Below are 16,147 nucleotides of genomic sequence, written 5' to 3' on the forward strand. Positions count from 1 at the left end.
CTACCTTAGAACTTCACATGCCACATCTGATTCCACTATGAAAGTCTTCTGGAAAGTTTGAACACACACAAAGTTTCAGAGGAACTAGACTTTAAAAATGTATTTTCACCTTTCAAAGATTTTTCCAATATTTTGGCTACCTCTCTGTGAAATAAATATAACTACAAACTCTAGACTTGGCTTTTCCTATAGTGCTTAACAAATACAATTACTTTTAAACTGGTTTAGGGGAGGGTAAGGAAGCAATTACACATTTAAAACTGTTATCACAGAAACACAGTATATACTTTAAAATGTACATAGATACTAGTATATACATGTGTCCACTTGATTATCTACACATCAGTTTTCTGCATACTTTGCAAATCGTATGGTCCTATGGAATTGTGAATGGTCCACATGCAGAAAGCTATCACACAGGGAGTGGCTTGCAGGAATAAGTATGGATGGGTGAGGTCTGTTTCTGACTGTTATCAGGATAGCACTGTAGGGACACTATATATATCTGACTGGAATTTCCAGATTAAAAACTTGTATTTTATTTAATTTTATTGGGTAGGGGGCAGAAGAGAACTAATACATTCTCAAAAAGGTTTATAGCTAAGAAAATAAGGTCTTTTCACCATAACTCCAGACTTTGGTTTGGCTTTATTTTTATTATTTTTTTTTTTTGCCTAAGAATAAATTAATTGCTAGCCTTCATCTCTATTATAAACTTAGTTTATATTGGAGGTATAAAACGTGTGAATTTTCAATGAAATGTAGTTGAAACTTGGCATGTCTGGAATGATGTCCTTCAAATTGACAATGGTTTTGGCACTTGCTTTTTACTAGCACAATTTTAAATCAATGTTGAATTCTTAAGGTATTAATTGTACCATCTTTACATTAAACTTATAGAATTACTTTACTATTCATTGTGAAATTCATCCCAACCATTTGTAAAAGTAAAATCTCTAACTGATAAGTAATACTATTTTTCCCATCTTTGAATTCTCGTACATAAATTGATAATAATGACTACACAGTTCTGAGTTGGGCAGTTATGCCCTATCTTCAAACATCCGTAATGGAACTGCTCGCAACAGATAGACCATGCAGAGCTTGAGGGATATAGCAAACATCCTGTAGATGCTATATTAAGACTACTAAAGGCATTCATATTGAAATCAACACAGTATATTATCGTGTAAATGAAATGTGCAGAAATATCCAAGAATGACAGGGTGAGCTAGTCTACTGAGTTTACAATTTTGTACGCATATCATGACATATTTTAAGCCATTTTTCACTGTATATTACAGTTTGTCCTCTTTTTTATTTTTTTTGAAGTCCTCACGGGTGCTTTTGAAAGTTCTACCCATATGCTTGTAAGGCTGTAGCAATAAATGTGGAGGTTTGGAACTTAAGATATTACCTTTGTTTGGTCTCCTGGTTCTCCATGTGCTTGATTTTCCGACTGTGTTCTTGTTTTTTCCCAACTCATTTTGTTCCCACTGACATGGCTGAATAAATACACAAAAAGAAAAACTACAGTATTTAGTGCAAAATGTAAGATGCATCTTAATAGCTTTATTAATAGCCAATGAGAATTTTTATCAGTGAGCGCTCTAATTTTAAAAGACACCATATAAATTAGAAATGCCAATATACAGGATTGTCTAGAAAGCAGTGTAACATCCCCATAATTGTCAATTAAATGTTGCTAATATTTGGATTGTAATTTTAAAAAACTATTAAGCTTTCCTTTATAATTATAAGGACTAACTAAGTATTATCTCCACCATCCTTTACCTGCTCTTGAAAAACCTCCAATGACAGAGATCCCACTACTTTCCTATGCATTTTATTCCAGTGCTTAACCAACGACCCTGACAAGTAGGAAGTTTTTCTTAATGTCCAACCTAAACTGCCCTTGAGGCAATTTAAACCCATTTCTTCTTGTCCTAGCCTCAGAGGTTAGTAAGAACCATTTTTTACCCATCTCCTTGTAACAACCTTTTATGCACTTGAAAACGTTATCCCCCCCCCCCCCTTAGTCTTCTCTTCTCCAAACTAAACATCCAATTTTTTCAATCTTCCCTCATAGGTCACATTTTTTTAAACCTTTAATCATTTTTGTTCCTCCCTCTAGACTTCTCCAGTTTGTCACTGCCTTTCTGAAATATGGTGTCCAGAACTGGACACAATACTCCAGCTGAGGCCATATCAGCATGTCTTGCTTACAATACTCCAGCTATTACATCCCAGAATATTTGCACCCCTCCCCCGCCCATGGTATTATACTGTTGAATCGTATTTACCCTGTGATCCACTATGACCTCAGATCCCTTTCCACAGTATTCCTTCCTAGGCAGTCATTTCCCATTTTGTACGTGTGCAACTGATTGTTCCTTTTTAAGTGGAGTACTTTGCATTTGTCCCTATGAATGTCATCCTACTCACTTCAGACCATTTCTCCAGTTTGTCCAGATAATTCTGAATTTTAATCCTACCTTCCAAAGCACTTGCAACCCCTCCCAGGTTGGTATAGTCCACAGACTTTAAACACATGTATTCTCCATGCCATTAGCTAAATCATTGATAAAGATATTGAACAGAACTGGACCCAGGACCGATCCCTGCAGGACCCCACTCTTTATGCCCTCCCAGCCTGACTGTGAACTGCTAAGAACTACTCTCAGGGAATGGTTTCCAATCAGTTATGCACTACCTTATAGTAGCTCCATCTAGGACCTAAGCTGTATTTCTCTAGCTGGTTTATGAGTCATGCAAAACAGTATCAAAAGCCTTACTAAAAATATACCACATCTACTGCTTCCCCCCTCTCCACAAGGCTTGTTACGCTGTCAAAGAAAGCTATAGGTTGATTTGACATACTTTTTTCTTGACAAATCCATGCTGTTACTTATCACCTTATCTTCTATTAGTGTAGAAAAACATCTTGAATGAAGTTCGAATGTCTTTCAATTTACCAACTAGTTTCCCACTTAAGAAACTGTCACTAAACATAGTCATACAAGTGATATTGTCTGGATGCCAATTTCTAAATTCATTCAGAATGTACTGCATAAAACAAATTACATTATTGTGAAAAACTAAAAAAAATTTCTAGTGTACATATCTTATTAACATAGATGTACCAATTTTATAAGTTGAAAATTTTAATTGTGGATAAGTAATTGTACATAGTTCATTAAGCAAAGCAAGCATAATGTGGTCCACAGATCCCCAGTGTGTACCAACTACATCACAAAAAATAAAATTTAGGGTTATTGCCATTAATTGCAGACATGCTCAGAATTTACTGCCATGAAGAGATGCATTCACAACTGCGTACTAAGCACCACAGATTTGAACGTCTAAAGGGATCTTTAGACTAAGTAGTGTTATGTGCCGTGGTGCATGCACCAGGTCTTCATCTATTTAAGGTTACATGCAGATAGTACTCACAGTACAACTAGATAGTACAGGGCAACAGGAAGAGAAGGATAGCTCAGTGGTTTGAGCATTGGCCTGCTAATCCCAGGGTTGTGAGTTCGATACTTGAGGGGACCATTTAAGGATCTCAGGCAAAAATCTGTCTGGAGATTGGCCTTGCTCTGAGCAGGGGCTTGGACTAGATGACCTCCTGAGGTCCCTTCCAACCCTGACATTCTATGATTCTATGAAATCTCCTGTTGGAAATCAGTAACAACAAAGACTCCACAACTATCTTACCAAAATGGACATATGACCTAGTACAAGGGTTCTCAACCTTTTTCTTTCTGAGACCCCCCCAGCATGCTGTAAAACCTCCACAGCCCACCTGTGTCACAACTGATGTTCCGCATATAAAAGCCAGGGCCAGCGTTATGGGGTAGCAAACAGGGCAATTGTTTGGGGCCCCATGAAACTACGCTGCTCAGGCTTCAGCCAGGGCTCAGAGCCTTGGGTTTCAGCCCTATGCAGTGGGGCTTCAACTTTCTGCCCTGGGCCCCAGTGAGTCTGATGCTGGCCCTGCTTGACAGACCCCCTGAAACCTGCTTGTGGCTCCCTGGTTGAAAACCAATGATCTAGTATAAACCTGAACATATGAATTAGTCTGAATTACCTTTTCACTCCAAGCAAGGGGTAAGGCACAATGGTAAGGCAGAACAATGAAGTTTTCAGCGCTACTCTCTGTGCTGTATCTGTTCTGTGGATGAGGGCCATCAGTCACTTTCTAGAATTGTTAATCCTTGCATAAACTCAAAAGTTCACTGCATGACTACATTTCCCCAAAGTTATAAAAGTGCAAAAACTGTAAGTTGAGCAGGGTTTTATATTTTATCTATTAGAACTCTATATATAATGCTTTGGGGTGTTTTTCCACTGTAGAGTAGAAGAGAGGAGGTTCTTATTTATCAGGATCTCACAATGCATCATTTTTCTTCTTAGGGAACAATGAAAAAGTGTGGGGTAAAAAAATCTGCCAGTAGTGGGGGTCTTTTGTTTTTTAGAAAAATGGCTAGAGTACACAGATATATTGGCAGCCACAGTGACCCAACCAAGTACTAGTTTTCTGTCAGTAACCTTCAAGCCTTCCCTGTACTCACAGGATACTGAAAAAGGTTCTGCTCATGAGTAAGTATTTCAAAATATGTAAAGTGTTACTGAAATGATCTCATCCATTACTTACTTCACAGCACCTCCATTGCCTTCATCATTGTCAGAGGAAGATAATGTAGATGATGCAGGAAAATAGGTTGAATCCACATGATTGGGGCTCCCACTCTGAGCTGGGTTTATTGGAGAGGATCGTTCATACAATGGAGTATGTTTTCCTTCATGAGGAATGTTACTGTAGTTGTTCTGCTCAGAAAGACTTTTCCCACCTCCTTCCAAGGTGATGGCTGGCTCCGTAAGATTATATGGGTATGGACCTGGACCTTGGGCACCACCCTGACTGGACATCTGTGGGGCCTAATACAATTTTTTTTTTTTTTAAACAAAGGTAACAACAAAAAGATTGATGTTATAAGATGAATTCTGTTATTTAAATACATTTTTTTTTTAAACGTCTTGAGTTCAGCCTTCCAGCCAGCTCACAAGAAATGCTTTCACTGGAGTCTACCAAGTCACTGCAGTTACAAGATGAGTTTTATCAATCAACTCTGATTGTGAAAAGCAGGCTAAGTTCTTATCTCCTTATCTAGATTTTCATGAGTCTAGCAGACCACATTTCTAATAGTTATTAAATCAATAAAAACAGAAGAAAATACTTGCCACAGGTTTTGCTTGTAGAGAGGTCTGTGGAATGTTGAGCATCTGAGAAGGAACATATGGTGGCACTATCCCAGGCATCCCAAACTGATTTGGTCTGGCTGTTTAAGTAGAAAATGGGGAAAAAGGAGTGGAAATAAAAATGGAAAAAAAACACAATAGTACTCATTTTATATACGCATCCCCACACGTGCAGTCTGGTCAAAGCGCAGTTGTCCAATGCATGTTTTAAGTAACGAATCTATATGTTTAAAAAAAAAAAATCAAACCTCACTGAGTTTTATGCTTGACCTTGTTATTTTATTTATTTATATATTTTGCCCTTACAGTTTATTTGTTCTTGTTTCAGTCCCGTGTGTCTATTTTTACCATTCTAAGCTCATTTCTGCTTTTTTATTATATAATTCTCTCTCCAATTCTGTAGTTTGTCAAGTCAATTTTAACTTGTTTTGGTTTTTCTCTATTTTGATTCCATTTCTCTCTCATCATTCTGCCTACTTTTATTCTCCAAATCCCATCACATCTAGAACTGAATCCACACAACCCTTCAGTCAAAGTGGCTTGACATTCTCAACATACTGCATTTCCACTAGAATACAGTAGAAGTAGTGGAACTTGAAGTTTTAAGTTTCTAGACACTAACTATAAGAATATTGGCTGCCCAACAAGCATTCAAAAGAGAAAAAAACACTGTCAGTTAGCAGCAGCATGCTGTCTTTGTTAAGAAGAAACAATCTTATTTACATCTTCCTCAGAAAGATGCAAGGTAGTTAGTATACTGTAATAGGAAAACTAACCGGAGATCACCTGCTTACTCTCCTTACAGCTTCCCTTGCACTCACTACTTTCCCTCCATACCAACCTGGGCTTGCAACCAACACAATGTGGATTGGTTAATTAGAGTTAGCAGAACAGGAAAATCAGTGACAATAACTGTAATTGCAAGCTGAGATGGCATCAACTGACATACTGAAAAACACTCAGCTATTTTAACCCTAATGCAGGTTTTGGGGGACTTAAAACAGGCTCTGTTTCAGATGAGTTACTGTTCAGGAGCCCAAGAGTGGCGAGAAGTCCAAAAGTAGCGGCAACCCAGAGGGCAGGATGGAGACCACAATGCCAGGGTGTTAACTGCACAAGGAAGAAGGAATGAAGGTAGATAAATGGGGACAGAGCCAAGTTAGGGTTGCAAGGAAGAGTTGTAGTAGCATGTGACTGCCAACGCCATTCAGCCTGCAGCACCAAGAGATAAAAAATGCACAACACATCTGCGCTCAAGTAAACTTCTGAGTACCTGACTCTGCAATCTTAACATACTTGTAACTTGGAAAACAGTTTCCTCACAGCTTACTGTATATCCTTTGTTATAAATGAAGGGCTAGATTACAACAATAGTTTGGTCACATTTAGCATTTGCATATTCAAGCTCTGGTGGAAACAGTTAACTTAAACTATGAACTACCATGTCTGTGAAACATGTAATTTCAGTGTTTTTATTTCCTCACGCATACAATGGAGGAATCGCTCTCAGAAAAAACTTGGGAGAAGCAAGAACTCTGTTTTGTGAAAAAAGTATAGTACACCTATTTTCCTGCTGAAGTTGCTTACCAGTTTTCACTTGTTAATTGTTTAAGTATCCAGGTTCCCAACACAGAAATGAATTAGACACAGTTTAGGATGAAAGACGATTGATGTTGTTGATGCAAAGGAAACTCAATTTGGGGAATGAGCTCAACCTATCTGTTTACCCTATTTTAAAAGAAATGAAACCACTGCAGTGAATAGTGGGTTTTTAAAGGTAATCTGATAAAAAAAAAATAGAGGTAATGAATATAAAGACAACCTCCTCAACATCACTACATTTTATTTAGGATGATCTCCGCCAGTTTTCTTATAAACAGACTTTTGTTACTTACCTAGGTAATGTGGTGGATGAAATGGCATAGGTTTATTAGTTGCTGAATAATATGCAACTGCTCTCTTAAATCGAGTAACTTTGTCTTCTGTTCTAGACTAAAATAAAAAGTAAAACAGGCTTTGTAAACAAATATACCCATGTGACCTATACATCATGGTATACTATTGTAACATGCTTATCTATGCTACATCATATAAAAATAAATTTAATATCTATGGATCAACAAACTAACATCTTACTATGGCACACTGGTACAGAGAATTTTTTTTAATAATCATCATGGTGATTGAGTGGATATAAAATCCACTTTTATTAACAATCACTAAGGAACAAAGCATATTTCGAGCTTAGAAAAGCAAACTTTATAAGAGTGGGCTCATAATGACAATGAACATAAGTAAAGCTAAATGGCAAGGTGGAAAAAATATAGGGTCATTTCAGTAATCATGTACCCAACTGTTAAGTGCAGACAAGGAAAATGTATTTCTTTTCAAAACTGCTGAATACTAAGTTTTGACAATCAAGACATTATATATACACACACACAAGAAATATAAACTTTATTTGTTCTCAGCAAAGATCCACAACACAATTTTAGCTGAACCAAACCCATGTATTTTTGTGTCAGCCCTACTTTACCTGTGAATGCTGAAAAACATCTTTTGCTATGGCATCCAAATCAGTGGTGTCCTGAATATTGCGGACGTAGTCAGCTACCGCCTTGATCACTACATCACAAGGTGGTAGAACTAACTGGTGTGCACGTACCTATGAAAACACATACTTGTTAACATCCAACAGGATTAAGTAACTCCAAAAAAGCTCCAAGACATTTCAGCTTTGTAGTTGAGGACTAGTCTTACGGTCCATCATAAATATATAAAACACAAATTCCTAGCTACAGGGCAGATTCAGAGTGTGTGGATTTCTGGTATTTTGACTTTTCTGCAGATTTTTTTTCCCCTTTGTGTTGTAAGGATAACCTTCCAAATTTGAAGTGATACAATAATACATCTAGGGGGGTATTAATTGTCCCATTCAATTCCATTAAATATTAACTCTAAAACAATGACAAACGTGTAAAATGTCAACAATTGCTAACTATTTTACTGCTTAACATTTTAGAACAAATGCCCAGCTAGTGTGCTTTATGCATTATCGTTACATTCATTTGAAAGATCTCTCAAGGGAACGTGGTTTCAAGTCTTTAAAAATGCTTATTTAATTTTGACAAGGTTTGGTACTCAATTTAGGAGTCTAAGAGGGACAAGCAAGAAAAAGCCTGGAGGGGTAGGAAGATCTCCTTGGGTACAGGAACTGAAACACAGAAAGAGAAAAAAGAGATCTCAGGAGCGTGTATTTCTTGTTAAGACAAGACTGAAATAAATCCGTATTTTATTTCAAGCCGCTCTAAAAATTTTTAATATTTTGCAGGGTTTTCAAAATAAGTTTGCAGAGAGTTTTCCCTGAAATCTTCAAAACATTTAATCAAATCTGGAGAGAAGAAAAGTCCACAGAATTTGATAAAATTCCCCACTGATTTCAAGCGGTCTTGCTGACTGCCTAAAATATATGGTAAATAGAAATATGACCATTCACTTCTAATTTTTGAAGACTGAATAGATTCTACTTTTTTTTTTTTTTTTAAATATTTTTGTTCCCACTGTGTACACCACAGTGAGCCTCCAATGGTGGCCGGGATCCTGTAAGTGCTACTGTAACACAAAAAATCCAAAAAATGCAATTACCAAAAGTTTAGACTTAGTACACAAATGACTGGATGGGATAACGGACATTCAATATTCCTAAAGGCAATGGGAATTTTATTTCTTAATTACAAGGAGTAAAAATTCATGTTACCAGTTCTTAAAAATACAGGTGTGAAGCAAGATATAGCTATTAGTATGATGACTAATTCAGAATTCAAAAAACAAGTTGAAACACTAAATAATAAATTGTGAGCCACCCATTTACCAACTGGCTGATGCGCCTAAGATTGTTCTAAAGAATTCGTCAGGCAATGCTAAGGCCTTGATCCTGTAAAGATTTTGCTCATGTGCTTGACTTCTGGAATGTGTGCGAGGTTCTGCAAGTGCGTGTGGGGGCCTAAGTGATTTATTAGCCCAGTATATTTCAGCAGTCAGTTTCTCTCCTAGAAACTACACATTTACCTTAAAAAAAAAAACTAAAACCCCCCCCACTATTTCTGACAGTAAACAGAGAAATTTTTAAAAGCAGCCACATTCTCATAATCCTTAATATCAAAAGTCCTATATTGCAATATACCTGGACTATACCCTTCACATACAACTTGGTATCACAAACTGGATTCCAGGTGATGGTAAAGACAAAGGATTTTTAATCAAGTTATGTTGTACATAAAAGTGAGTAAAGAGATGTGTTTGGCTGTCTAAAATTCTCTCTCAGGTGCGCGCACATTCAGTCTGACAGGGAGAACAGGATCTAGTCCAAGAGGTGAGTATAGCTGAACTACTCGGCAACAGCAATCATAATGTACTTCAGTGTAACAACTTTGTAGGATGGAAATACCAAAGAAACCCATCATAGTAGCATTTAACTTCAAAAAGGGGAACACAAAAATGAAGCTAATTAAACAAAAATGAAAAGGAACAGTCACAAGAGTGACATGCCTGCAAGCTGCCAGGAAACTATTTAAAAACACCACAATAGGGGTGTATACCCCAAACAAAAAAAACCACAGGAAGATGACCAATTTTTTAAAAGGGCTCTAAAGGTGATCCTGGCAATTATAGGACTATAAGAATAACTTCAGTACCAGAAAAATTGGTTGAAACTAGAGTAAAGAACAGAATTATCATACACACAGATGAACATATGTTAGGGAAGAGTCAACACAGCGTTTGTAAAGAGAAATCATGCCTCACAAATTATTACTATTCTTTGAGGGTACCAACAAATATATGGACATGGGTGATCCAATGGATATATGTACTAGAACTTTCAGAAAGCCTTCAACAGGATCCCTTATCAAAGGCTCTTAAGCAAAGTAAGGAGTTATGCGATAAAAGGCAAGGTTCGCTCATGGATCAGCAACTAGTTAAAAGATAGGAAACAAAGGGTAGGAATAAACTGTTGTTTATCACAATGCAAAGTGATAAACACTAGGGTCCACCAAACATCTGTATAGAGCCCAGTGCTGTTCAACTTGTTCATAAATTGTCTGGAAAAGGCGGTTTACAGTGAGGTGATAAAGTTAGCAGACGGGATTAAATTATACAAGATAGTTAAGCCCAAAGCTGACCACGAAAAGTTACAAACAGCTATTGCAGAAAACTGAGCGACTGAGCAACAAAATGGCAGATGAAATTCAATGTTGATAAGTGCAAAATACTGCACACTGGAAAGCATAATCTCAACTAGGCACACAAAATGATGGGTCTAAATTAGCTGTTGCCACTCAAGGAAGATCTTGGAGCATTGTGGAGAGTTCTCTGAAAACATCTGCTCACTGTGCAGCAGCAGTCAAAAAAGCTAACAGAATACTAGGAACCATTAGGTAAGAGATAGACAATAAGACAGAAAAAATCATAGTGCCACTATATAAATCCACAGTAGGCCCACACCTTGAGTACTGTGTACAGTTATGATTGCTCTATCTCAGAAAAGATACAGACACTCTCCTGGGTATACAAGATGCAACTTACGCAAATTCGCACTTACAGAAAAAGTTCCATAAGCCAGAAATAGGATTTTCGAGTTGCCGAAATTTTTGCGTAACATACGGGTATACGTTTCCGACTTATGCAAAAGTCGAGTTATGCAAGGCTTTCTGGAATGGAACAACTGTGTAAGTCGGGGGGGGGGCATCTGTATTAGAATTAGAATGGCAACAAAAATCATTAGGAATATGGAACAGCTTCCATATGAGGAGAAAATAAAAAGACTGGAACTGTTCATCTTAGAAAAGAGAAGATTAGGGTGGGGGGAGAATATGATAGAAGTCTCTAAAATCATTAATAGTTTGGAGAAAGCAAATATGGAAGTGTTATTTACCCCTTCACACAATACACGAACCAGGGGTCACTCAATTAAATGAATAGGCTGCAAGTTTAAAACAAACAGAAGGAAGTACTTCACACAATGCACAGTGTTAACTCATTGCCAAGGATGTTGTGAAGGCCCAAAGTATAATAGCGTTTTTTAAAGAACTGGATAAGTTCATGGAGCATAGATCATAGAATATCAGAGTTGGAAGGGACCTCAGGAGGTCATCTAGTCCAACCCCCTGCTCAAAGCAGGACCAATCCCCAGACAGATTTTTGCCCCAATCCCTAAATGGCCCCCTGAAGGACTGAACTCACAACCCTGGTTTTAGCAGGCCAATGCTCAAACCACTGAGGTATCCCTCACCCCATCAATGGATATTAGCCAAGATGGTCAGGAACACGAGTCCATGCTCTTGACACCTCTAAATCATCTCTGGTTGTCAGAAGCTCGGACTGAATGACAGGGGATGGATCACTCTGCAATTGCCCTGTTCATTCTCTCTAATGCATCTGGCACTGGCAACTGTTGCAAGACAGGATACTGGGCTAGATGGACCATTCTTCTGAACCAATATGGCTAGTCTTATGTTCTTATAATATACTCTCACACATACGTGTGGGAACCTGATATTGTTCACAGATTCATAGACTTTAAGGCCAGAAGGAACCATCATGTTCATCTAGTCTGACCTCCTGCACATTACAGGCCACAGAACCTCACCCATCCACTCCTGTAAGAGAACCCTAACTGCTAGCTGAGTTACTGAAGTCCTCAAATCACAGTTTAAAGACTTCATGTTACAGAGAATTCACCATCTACAATAGTTGCAACTTGAAAGTGACCCGTGCCCTATGCTGCAGAGGAAGGCAAAAATCTCTCAGTGTCTCTGGCAAAATTCCCTCCCTACCCCAAATATGGCAATCATTAAGACCCTGAGCATGTGGGCAAAACCCACATTGCCGAACCACGCTAGACTAATAAATCACTTTGGCTCGAATTTTGCAAGGATTTATAGAATCATAGAATTTAGATGCTTAAAGTTAAAAACTGGATAGAGAGGAAGGTGCTTTGAATTACCAATTGCCACTATCTCATTTGCAAACTGGTGTGTTTTTTTTCTACTCCATTTAGACACCTCAATGCAAACACAACTGGCTGCTCTTCTTGCACATTTAGTTGTCCCAATGTATTCTGAAGAACATGGTTGGGCACTTGACCAAACAATTCAGAACTGGAGAATATGTGATCTGTTTTGTAACTGTTTGAATGCCTCCCTATGTCTGTGATCCTAATGCCTGGGAATGTTATTTTCAACCGTCCTTTGAAAAAAAAAAATGTGCACGACTCCCATATTCTCTAGCTGTCTGATTAGGTAAGGGACGTTTGCTCAAAAGATGGTCCCTCTCTTCGAAATTTGCTACTTGGGTCATAAGGACCATAGATTTGTCTCTGGCCCATGCTGATGGAGCTGTTCATGGAACTTGCAAAACAGAGTAGGAGACTGCTCCAAGCCCTCTCATTGAAAGAAAAGACTCCCCACTGACTTCAACGGGTACTGGATCAGGCCCTCAGGGCATACTGAAATCCAGTTCCATGAGAATTTTGGTTCCAAGAGGTCTGAGAAGCCAAGAGTAGCTTCAGATTGTGCAGCAAAAGATCCTCTCTCTGACTGAAAAATCCAAAGAAGAGATGGTAATACCACCACCCCATGTAGCTCCTCTTCCACAATACAGATCTGTTGCAACTTACGCGCATTTAACATGCACGATTTCAGCTTTACACTGTAGGGCTGGAGTCAGGGGTGGCCTCAAGCGGAAGAGGCGTGGCCTCAAGATTTAAAGATCCTGGGGCACCAGCTGTGGCTGGGAGTCCCAGGGCCTTTAAATCACCCAGGGGGCTCCCAGCTGCAGAGGTGGCCGGTAGCCCCTGGGGCGAACTAAAGGGCCCGAGGCTCCAGTCACCATGGAGCTCCAGGCCTTTTAAATGCCAGCCCCAGTCCGGCTGCCAACACTGCGGGCGGGATTTAAAGGGCTCCTCCGGGATCCCCACCGCAGTGGGAAGCCTGATGGAGCCCTTTAAATCGCGCCCGCAGCTCTGGGGGCCAGGCCAGGGCAGCACAGGGAGCCCGAAGGAGCCCTTTAAATGCTGCCCTGGCCCAGCCACCGGAGCTGCGAGCAGGATTTAAAGGGCTTGGGGATGTAATTTTGAGTACACGCGGTTTTCGCTTTATGCGCTAACCGTGGAACGGAACCCCCACATAAGATAAGATTTGCCTGTATCTAAGGGTAGCAATAATGTCAGAGTTCAGTGGAAACAGGGCAGAAAGCTTCTGTTGCTCTGTCATACCAAGGGAAAAGTTTCTGGGCTGTATTGGTCTGCTCATCTCCTTTGCATCATTCAGGTGTCACAGAGTGAGAAAACTAGTTAAGCTTCCCAGATAGTGAGTCCCCTGACATAGAGGAGCCACAAACAGGTGTAGAAATTGGATAGTTGGCTCCTACATCGACCTTCACAGGCATAAGTGCATGGGTTAAGTACACTGCACTCTGGAAATTCCCAGAGGCAAGCCCTTGGGAACCTCTGTTCCAACACACACACACACACACCTATACACATGTATGTGGGAGAACTTCACAACAACCAATCTTTGGGGACCAGTGCAAGCTGGTAGAGTTTAGAGCAGCCATTAGTCTACTCTAAAATCTGCCAAGACCCTGGCCAGAAAATCCGGGAGTTATGATCAACTCTCTGTTGGTCCCCCACCTTCACTGCACCCTGCAGAAACTCTGTGTAGCAGAAAATGAACTTTCATCTCTGGTTAAGGCTGAGTAATCACCCCTGAGGTAGAGTGGAAGATCATCTTCTCTGGCAAAATTACTCTGCTTGGTTCCAGTCTCAGTTCTACCCTTGGAGCCAAAGAGAACCACTACCCACCTCCCACCCCTCGCAGCTCCATCATCAATTCAAGACAAATCTTGAGGATTAAAATCCTTAAATAATAAACTCATGGTTGTCGCTCTTATGGCTTCTGAATAATCCTCCTAGACTAACCACATGAAATTAGGAGGCAGTTATAACCAGCTAGTCAAATCATATTAATGCTTTCTAATTAAAAAAATATGGAAGCAACTTTCACTCAAAACATCCATACATAGATGTTGTCTCCATTTCAGATTAAACGACAAAGTAACAATTACTAAACACACCCATGTCAACATCTGTAGTACTAGGAGTCACTGAACAGTAAATACTACTAATCTTGAAAGGATTTGCCCCAGAATTTTTAACTCCGTCCCCCCGCCTTTTTTTTTTTTTTTTTTTTTTAAGTACCATTACTGCAAAACTAATGCACATTCACCAACCTGTATACTCAAACAAAAATCCCCCTCTATTCTGTGTATTTCACTCTAGTGTAAGCACAAACACGGTGAAGAGTGGTTAAATATTTGATATACACAAGGATAAACTTGGAACACTAACTGTTCATGGGAGTCTGATGCTGGAATCAGAATGGCACCTCTGCCGACAAAAAAAAGGATTCAGAAGCATTTGTAGTACATTGATGCCATCTACTGGATACCAGAGGAAAAGCAGTTCTGAACCCATGAACTAAAAACTGACACCTGAAAAACAGATCTGATAATAGAATCAATCAAAATGAAAATATGTAACCCTTCTCCAACACCCACAACAAAAACTTGAGGAAAAGATTAATCATGTTCTCCAGCTGAGCCCAGCAGAGGTGGGTTGCTGTGATTGGAAAAAGCTATACAAGCTGCCAAGAGCTTTCCCAACATAGTCCACTCCAGACCCAAAAGCAGAACACAAAAAGCTGTGAACCAACCAAAGTTATTGTAGTCCTTTATGGAACCAACTGTACTGATCGCTAAATTGGACACTTTTTATTTTATGCTAATTACTTGAGTTCAGCACATCTGTTGTCCTCATTCTCAAGAGAAATGAGGGATACTGAGAAGCATGTTTTAAATTATTTAAATTATTGCTTAAACTGACATTCATTTTTCTGCAATGTTTCCTTACAAATCCATTAGGCTGAGTGAAAGCAAGTAATCCATCTTTAATTCTATATAACTTCCAGAACACAGTAATATTTAATAAACTTCAAGTAGCCAGGTTTGTGAGGAGAGAGGGCATAGAATGTAAGTATACAAGCATCCCGTTCAGACTCCGGAAATATCTAGTTCACAACAGTGGGCATGCTCAGAAGCTTAACACAAGAACCTCAGCTGTGTAGTCATTCTGATATGAGTAATTTGTTAACAAGTACTGAGAACTGCAGGACAGTTACTGTACCTCACAAACAGCTCACGTGAGCATTTTAGCTGTCAAAATGAGATCCCTTTATAAATACATACTGCAAATTTAGCCTGCAGATATCTGGATTTTATTTTAACAACCATCCAGTCTATATATGGGAACAGGAAACAGTTACTCATACACAGTGAATCTAATATTTCAACAGCTTTTAAGAAAGCAATTTGAGAACAAAAATTCAGATCTCTCTCAAAATTAAATATAAGTAAAAGCTGTTTCCTGATCTTAGCAAAAAAGGTCAAGTTGCTTTGTTACGTACACCAAGAACCTTTTAAACCATCAATGTCATTTTCACTAGAATGTAAACTCTGAAATTTTCTATTTTAAGATAAACTGTAAAACTTCTAAATACAAAAAGTTTATTAATAAGTACATTTAAAGAACAGACTAATTGAGAAGTTAGTAAAACAGGGTTACTCACCTTTGTAACTGTTGTTCTTCGAGATGTGTTGCTCATATCCATTCCAGTTAGGTGTGTGCGCGCCGCGTGCACAGCCGTCGGAGAAACTTTTGCCCTAGCAACACTCAGCGGGTCGGCTGGGCGCCCCCTGGAGTGGCGCCACCATGGCGCCGCATAAATACCCCAGCCGACCCGGCCACCCTTCAGTTCCTTCTTGCCGG

At 39.1% G+C, this 16,147-nt stretch overlaps 1 protein-coding gene across 3 annotated transcripts in view; it reads right to left on the reverse strand.

Moving 5' to 3' along the window:
* Positions 1–16,147, reverse strand: part of FAM120A (family with sequence similarity 120 member A) — a 128,932-nt gene that overhangs the window by 78,126 nt on the left and 34,659 nt on the right. For 2 of the 3 annotated variants that reach the window (XM_032799578.2, XM_032799587.2), the window contains exons 4-8: positions 7,802–7,930; positions 7,161–7,257; positions 5,248–5,345; positions 4,661–4,944; positions 1,418–1,505 (exon numbers count right to left, since the gene is read on the reverse strand). In XM_032799578.2, coding sequence (XP_032655469.1) covers positions 1,418–1,505; positions 4,661–4,944; positions 5,248–5,345; positions 7,161–7,257; positions 7,802–7,930 — 696 coding nt within the window. Of the gene's footprint in view, positions 1–1,417; positions 1,506–4,093; positions 4,178–4,660; positions 4,945–5,247; positions 5,346–7,160; positions 7,258–7,801; positions 7,931–16,147 lie in introns of all 3 variants that reach the window. The other variant, XM_075073219.1, reaches the window with a different exon arrangement.

The sequence above is a fragment of the Chelonoidis abingdonii genome, chromosome 17 (genome assembly GCF_003597395.2).
Source record: "Chelonoidis abingdonii isolate Lonesome George chromosome 17, CheloAbing_2.0, whole genome shotgun sequence".
Taxonomy (NCBI): Eukaryota; Metazoa; Chordata; order Testudines; family Testudinidae; genus Chelonoidis; species Chelonoidis abingdonii.